At 52.3% G+C, this 7,986-nt stretch overlaps 1 protein-coding gene across 2 annotated transcripts in view; it reads left to right on the top strand.

The window, feature by feature from the left end:
• The window catches only part of TTLL1 (TTL family tubulin polyglutamylase complex subunit L1), a 31,938-nt gene that overhangs the window by 6,553 nt on the left and 17,399 nt on the right, over positions 1-7,986 (top strand). For both annotated transcript variants that reach the window (XM_006150675.3, XM_006150676.3), the window contains exons 3-5: positions 2,417-2,625; positions 3,501-3,681; positions 6,723-6,857. In XM_006150675.3, coding sequence (XP_006150737.1) covers positions 2,417-2,625; positions 3,501-3,681; positions 6,723-6,857 — 525 coding nt within the window. The remainder of the gene's footprint in view (positions 1-2,416; positions 2,626-3,500; positions 3,682-6,722; positions 6,858-7,986) is intronic.

The raw sequence follows: 7,986 nt of genomic DNA on the forward strand, positions 1-7,986 counted from the left end.
TCCAGTTTGGAGTCCAGCGACATAGCCATTATGCTAACTGCTGGTTCCCTAGGGTCAGAATTCTAACCATGGTTGTCCATGTGGGATCTGGCTCCTTTAACTACTGCACTTATGGCCTGAGACCCTGTCTTTAAAAAAAAGAAAAATGATAAGTGCAATGGATGGAAACCCAACAAACCACTCATGTGGGAATCGAGGTGAGTTCATAAGAATAAACCAAAAACAGAAGCCCGCACCCGACTTGTGGCCGGTAGATTAAAGACAGTCACAGAACGAGGCCAGCAGATGTCATGGTGGTTAATGTGCTGGACTCCCAGATGGCCTCCCGTGGTTCAAGTCCCAGACCTGGTGACTTGCTCTCTCACTTTTCCCCTCTCTCTTTCTCTCTCTCTCTGATGAATGCACGTGCCCTGTAGCAAATTAAGTAACAATAATAAATAAGTAGTTCTTTAAAAATAAGAAGATAGACTCAAAGTTTTTGAAGCTACTACCTACTCAAAGTGAGGCCTCTCTTCCGTCAAGAAGGAATGTGACTGCTTTGATCAGTGGAATATGGTAAAAGTGACCCCTGCCCAGGCCCAGGCCTTATGAAATAGGCTCCCGCGGGAGCCCAGAGCTGTCGGTGCAAAGGCTGCCCTCCCCAGGTAGCCTTCTGCAGCGCCACCTGTAGGCAACGCATGGCAGTTGCAGTCGCCACAGTGCCAGCCACGTGAATGAAGCCTTCCTGGCCCCCTAGACTGGCCAGTCTGCCAGCTGAAAACCACCCAGCCACCTCAGCCAGTGCCTGAGAAGCAGCCGGGTGCTCAGCCAAGCCCTGTCCTGAGCCCTGACCTGCACAGCACGAGAGCCAGTGAGATGGCCACTGACCTGGCTGCCCCAGGAGGTGACCTGTGCAGTGGTAGACAACAGAACACCCTTAGACAAACATCTCTGGAGGGTGGCAGCCACGCGTTATTTTGAAAACTGAAAAATGGAAAAAAATCAAGCATTGATTCTGTCTTTCTTATATGACCTGTTTCAGAGTATCTAAGTTGTGTTTTTAATTTTTTTTTTTTAATTGCCAGTGGATGCCTGTCTGAGAGAGACGCGGTCAGGGGGTGTGTGGTGGTGTGTGGCCACGCCACAGTTCCCTCTCCAGTTCTCTGTCCTGTTGGGCTTTTGAACACACACACATGTGCCCAGCATGTCTTTTGAGTCACTGGGGCTGAGGATTTGAGCGCAGTTGGACGATCTCTGGGTTGGCCTGAAAACATGTCAGACACATGTGTGCGTGCCCAAGATCCTGAGGCCAGCTGGAGGGCTGGGGGAAGGGGGTCACGGCGGGACAAGGGGGTCTCGAGGGAGCTTCCCTCTCACGTGTGCACTGTCGGGGAGAGAGAGAGAGCTGCGAGAGACAGCAGACACTCTGGAGACCTGGGCCTTATTACAAGCTGGGGAAATATGTATCAGTCGGGAGCTTTGCGCAGGAGGATTGATGTTACTGCTACGTCGTTTTAGTTGTGATAGTGGTACCGCATAGGGTACCACGCAGTACAGGGGTTCTTAGCCGTCGGAGAGCTTGCAGAAACGTGTGGGCGTGGGTGGGTGATCTGATGTCTGGAAGCTGCTTCCCAGGAAGCCAGTGCTGTTGGGCGGGGACACAGAACAAGGCGCCCTGGCAGGGGCCGGCAGAGTCAGAAACGTGATTCTGTATTTCATGTGCGGTCGAGCCTTTTCATAATAAATCGTTAAAGTGAGTAAATAAGTAAAAGTCCCTTTGTTTTAACGATCTTGGAATGCAAATAAACCGTTTGGCTACTCCAGGACCCTCCTGAGGTGGGAACTTTGGGGTGGGGTTGGGCTTGAGGGGACAGGGACACAGAGCGAGTGGCCGTGTGGCAGCCTGCCTTGTCCCATGACCCAGTGGCTTCTGTCCTCCCCGGGGTTGGTGAGGACAGGGATGTGGCAAGGAGCCAGTGGCTTTCGTGGGAGGCTGGGAGAGACCAGTTCCCCTTTGTCGTCAGCTCTATGGGAATATGAGGTGCTGACTTCCATCCCTTGGATAACCCCTGTGGGTTTGGTTTTAAGGGGTCCTTGACCTTGAATGTGGGTGCAGATGTGGCATAAATGAGCATCTGAAAGGGGGCCGTCTGCTGTTTGTTTGTGACCTTATCCATCAGCGGTGTTGTCACTGATCAGCCAGCACTTACTGGACGCCTCTTCCAGGCCAGAGTGAGACCATTCAGTACAGAGTCAAAGCAGCTCCTGCCCTGGCACAGGGAGGTTGTCGCCAGTTCCCGTGCCACTGGCCGGGCGGGCCTGACTCGGTGCAGGAGGGATGGGGGCAGTGGGAAGGGCTGTGAGGGCGGGCCTCCTGGGCGGGCGCCCACAGACTGTATGGTGAGCCCTGCCCTGCGCTTCGCCTGTGCCCCCTCAGGATGAGCGTGCAGACCATCCGGAACGTCTTCAGCGTCGAAACTGGATACCGGCTCTCAGACGACCAGATAGTCAACCACTTTCCAAACCACTACGAGCTGACCCGGAAGGATCTGATGGTGAAGAATATTAAGCGATACAGGAAGGAGCTAGAAAAAGAGGGGAGTCCTCTGGCGGAAAAAGATGAGAACGGGAAATACCTCTATCTGGGTTGGTGCCTTTTTCACTTTTGGGCGAACGGTGGTGGGTTTTATTTTCATCTCACGTGAGAGAGTGAGGGCGCATGTGGGAGGGAGAGCAGTGCAGAGGGAAGGGAGGGGAGATGCCTCTGTAGGGTCTCCCCAGGTCAGGCACATGCCATGACCCCGGCCTCGCGTAGCCTCAGCCACTGCACAGTGGCACTCTTCGGCCTGCACCGTGGGCTGGGCCAGTAGCTGCATTTCGGTTTTGGGGCGCAAAGCACTGAGGTGGCAGTTGCTGGCCTTGCTGGGTGGGCATGACTGCAGGACACTTGCTTCCTTTCTGGTGTCTCCAGGACTGGGGGCAGGGGCTTGAGCCTGGACTCCGAGTTTCTGGGAGACCTTGGGAATTGCCTGGAGTTGTGTTCGTGGGGGCTAGAAGGCAACCTCAGTGCCGGGCATCGTGCAGGGCACCTGAGTCAGACAGACTGCTGCACGGGCTCAGCCCTGCACCTGACCACCCAGGGAGGACGGTGCCACCCAGCCCTGTCTGGTGATGGAAGCTGAAATGTTGGGGGTTCGGAATCCCTTCCCATGCCTGGGCAGTTACAGGCCGACCTCTGGGCCTCAGCTTCCTTGTCTGCTTGATGGAGGTGGCAGCAGCGCCTGGCCCAGGGTGGCTGCGGGGACTAAACGCTCAGCTTTGTAAAGAGCCTCGTACGCTGAGCGCGAAGAGGTCACGTGTCCTTTCACATGTTGGGCAGGAGTCGATCAGCAGACGTCGTTGTTAGACGCTGGGTTGGGGCTAGGGAGCGAAGCGGGCCCCCGCAAAGGCCGTGGCACCGTGTTTTCCAGTTGGGGCACCGTGGGCCGGCTAACTCCCAGGCCGGGTGTCCGTCCTTTCAGACTTTGTCCCGGTCACCTACATGCTGCCCGCTGATTACAACCTGTTCGTGGAGGAGTTCCGGAAGAGCCCATCCAGCACCTGGATCATGAAGCCTTGTGGGAAAGCCCAGGGAAAGGGCATCTTCCTCATCAACAAGCTCTCGCAGATCAAAAAGTGGTCCCGGGACAGCAAGACGTCTTCGTAAGTGCAGTGAACACTGTTCTGTGTCGGGGGATCCGGGCCACCCTCAGTCTCTCTGCAGGAGCTGGTGGCCCTCTCTCGCCTTCACAGGCGTGTGTCATTGGTGACATGTCATCACAGGGCTCCGTGGCTGTAATAGTGAAGTTAATGGCAGATTCTCCCTCTGGTAGGCATGAAGGAAATGGCCTTCCACCCATGAGGCCTCATGAGCACTCTGTTCACAGCCGGACTGAGAGTCCGTCTGCTGGTGCTGGGGCTGGGAGGCCTGTACTTAGGGCCTGGGCCCTAGGGCCCTGCGCTCCTGGCTAGTCCAGTCTGGCCCTTCTTGATGGAATGTATTTTGTTTTTAGACTCTTGGTGCCTTAGATTCTGCACCTGAACTGGCAGTCAGAGTAGCACCACCTTCATGGGGTGTGGTGGGGACAGAAGCTCAAGGCAGAGGCCCCGCACACAGAGCAGAGGCGAGTTGCCGTCCTGGGGCTATGGTTGACGGACGAGCCCTGCTCTCTCTGGGCCTCTGGCCCCTCTGCCTTCGCTGTGTTCTCAGCTGCTCAGAAATGCCCCAGGTCGCTGGAACCAAGCCTCAGTGTGGGGCAGGGACTCACCTGTCCGGTGAGTCTGTTTACACTGCAGCTCCCAGATGGGTTGGGCCCAAGGGACGTGGAGGGTGTCCTGCAGCGGGGAGCACTTCCCCTGGGGTGGGCGGGTGTGCAGAGTGGCCTCCATGGGGACCACCTCCCCATCTCCTCAGTGAACCAACCCCCACTCGGTGAGAACAGGGAGCCTGTCGCCAGCCTGCCCAACACACTTGATCTTTGCCATTCCTTTTCTTTTTTGAACAGACTGTAACTTTTAGAGCAGTTTTGGGTTCACTGCAAAGTTGAGCAGAAGGGGACTGAGCTGTGGGCTGGTGGTTTAGAAAGCCAGGTCCCACGTGACTGATCATGCGATTCGAATCTCAGCCCTGGCAGCTTGAAAAACGTGACAGGTGCGTGTGCATGTGTGCCCCAAACCCCGACAGGATGGAGAAGTGGAGAAGGGGTTGCGCCTGACCACATCCCATCGGAGGTACTTTCTCCTTCTGTCTCTGGTGAGCACCCTCCCACGCCCTCTGGCAAGTTAAAAAAAGAATTGTACAGAAGTCACAGACTCTCTCTGTCCCCACCCAGCACACAGCCTCCCTGCTGTCAGCGTCACATTTGTTACAACTGACTGGCAGGTTGTAACCGACAGGTCGTACCACCGAAGCCCACGGTTTAGGTTAGGGGCCACTCTTGTGCCGTAGATTGTGTGGGCTAGGACGACACGTGGTGATGCGTGTGTCCCGTCACAGCCTGCTGCACAGTGGCCTTGCTGCCCTGAGAGTCCTGTGCTGTGCCACTCGCCCCTCCCTCCCGTCCATCACCTGGAGGGACCACAGTTCTGGTTGGTTCTGGTTACCTGCCCCAGGTCCTCTTGGTTGTGTCCAGGTTTGGCAAGTATGAATAAAGCTGCCATGAATGCCCCATGCAGGTTTTTGTACAGGTGTACATGTTCAGTTCATTTAGGTAAATACCAAGGAGCGCTGCTCCTGGGCCCCAGGGTGAGAATCTTCAGTTTTGTGAGACACCACCCCGGCTGCTTCCAAAGCAACTGTTTCTCCTGCAGTGAAGAGAGCGCCTGTCACCCTGCATCCCGCCGGTGGTGGGCGCTGTCAGGGCTCTGGGCTCGCCCTGTGGGGTAGTGCTGGCCCACGGCTGTTGAGATTTGCATTTCCCTGATGGCGTGGGGACTGGAGCATCTTTGCGTATGCCCATTCGCCATCTGTGCGTCTTCTTTGCTGAGGTGTTCGTTACAATCTTGGGCCCTTTTTTTTTTTTTTTTTTAATGGCATTATATTTTATTTTTCTCTTTGCTGGAGTGTATAGTCATGTGTCAAAAAGAAAGCATCCCTTCGGTGGGGCCTGGTCATGTCACCATCCTTTCTCCTCATTTTCTCCACCCTGGCAGGATCCTGGGCACACACACACACACACACCAGACATGCTTTTCAAACTGATAGGGGCTAAGACTTTTTTTTTTAAGAATTATTTATTTAATTTATTTATTATTATTATTTTAATTTGCTGTAGGGCACATGTGCTCACCAGAGACAGAGAGGGAAAGTAAAAAAGTAAGCTGCTAGATCTGCGACTCAGACATGCTCAGCCATGGTTCGATGCTCATAGGAGTCTAGCACCTTAACACCATGCCACCTGCTGGCCCCGGGGAGCTCGGATTTTTTTAGAAAGAATTATTTACTTAATTTTATTTATTACTATTATTTTAAAGTTGCACTCACCAGAGAGAGAGATGGAAAGTGAGAAAGCAAGCCACCAGGGGCAGGACTGGAACCATAGTCAACCATGTGGGAGTCCAGCACTCCAACCACCATGCTACCTGCTGGCCCCTGGGTGCTCGGATTATAACTGTGGCTGGTCATGTGGGATCTGGCTCCCACAGCATAGTGCTGAGCTGCTGTGCTAAGGGCTGTCTCTTGCCTATTTTTAAAACTGGGTTGTTTGTTTTCTTATCATTGAGTTTTAAGAGTTCTTCATATGTTTGGATAACAGTCCTTTATCAGATGTGTGTTGCAATGTTTCTTAATCTGTGGCTTGTCTTTTCATTCTCTTGACAGTCAGTGTCTTTGGTAGAGCAGAAATTTTTAATTTTAATGAAGTCCAGCTTATCAATTCTTTATTTAAATTTTTTTTTTAAAAAAAATATGCTTTAGGGCACTTGCACTTACCAGAGAGAGACAAGAGAAGGAAAACGATTAAGCCCCTCCCCACGGGGGATGGCCATGCCACACTTCCTTTTCCTCCATTCCCCTCTCAGGATTTGGAGCACACGTTCACATGTGCCTGGTGTGTTTTTCAGGCTACTGGATCCGGGACGCAAACTGCACAGTCGAGTGAGGTCCAGACACCGTCCCCACGCTGCCGTCAGCTGGCCGCCTTTCTTTACGCATTGTGCCTTTGGTGTCATTTACCATCTCATTCGACTTTCTCTGACACGTTTAGGTTCGTGTCTCAGTCTACTAAAGAAGCCTACGTGATCTCTCTGTACATCAGCAACCCGCTGCTCATCGGGGGCAGGAAGTTCGACCTGCGCTTGTATGTCCTGGTGTCTACGTACCGCCCGCTGCGCTGTTACATGTAAGGCCCGTGTTTAAGATGGTCTCTAACCTGATCCTCCTCCTTAGCACAGCTGTGTGTGAGCAATGCCTGCCGCCGCCGGTTGTTTTGTTCCGTAATTTATTTCTTTTTCGCTCATTCCTGAGCATCGTCACAGCATACATGTGATTTCCCATCCAGAGTACACCGCATAGTGGCTTAATCACACGTGATCATTGACAAATACTTTTCCATTTCTTGTTTCATACATATGTATGTGTATTTCCCCCTATTTCTCCCCCCCAGCCATTTCCCACCCCCCTCCCACACTGTCTCTGTCCTGCCATTCCCCACCCCCCTCTCACACTGTCTCTGGTGTCTACAGTTGCTTTCCATTCCTTCCCCCCTCATATTTTATTGATTCACAAAATAATTGATCTATTTTCAGTAGCAAGTTCAGCTGATATTGACATATCTGTGAGCACGTATCTGACTTTAGGCATGAAGCTCTGAGTAGAATGAATGTACTATGAAGTAGCACCTAGCTGATGCTATAAAGTTTACTGCGGTCACTAAATACGTATTTTTTAACATATTTTTTTAATTTCAAGAAAAGTAGTTTTAGCTTTAATAAATCAAAATGAGAAAGATGCTAAAAGAGCTTTGCTTAAAACTTAAAGGCAGGAAACAGGTTAAAATTCTGTTCAGGGAACCAGCAGTTAGCGTAATGGCTATGTCGCTGGACTCTCACGTAGTCGACCACGGTTCGCGTCCCGGACCCGGTGGCTTAAACTCACGCCGGGTGCGTGTGCGTGCGTGCCCAAGATCCCGAGAGGAGAATGGAGGAGAAGGGATTGCGGCATGGCCATCCCCCCTGGGGGGTGATTTCTCGCTTTCTGTCTCTCTGTCTCTCTCTGTCTGTCGAGCGCACGCGCCCTATAGTGAAAAACCTCTCAAAAAAAAAAATATAAAAAGTCATAAGATTCTGTTTCACCAGTTTAGTTTCATATACTTAATCTATCTCTGTGTGGTCCGATCTTCCAGTTTAATTTTTGGAACGCAACATTCAACTCTAGACTTGTCTCTACCATTAAGTTGGCCATTTTCTTTGCTGTTTTTTTTTGGAGAGATTTTCACTATAGGGCGTGTGTGCTTGCCGGACAGACAGCGA

This window comes from Tupaia chinensis, unplaced genomic scaffold (assembly GCF_000334495.1).
Source record: "Tupaia chinensis unplaced genomic scaffold, TupChi_1.0 Scaffold000294_1, whole genome shotgun sequence".
Lineage (NCBI taxonomy): Eukaryota > Metazoa > Chordata > Mammalia > Scandentia > Tupaiidae > Tupaia > Tupaia belangeri.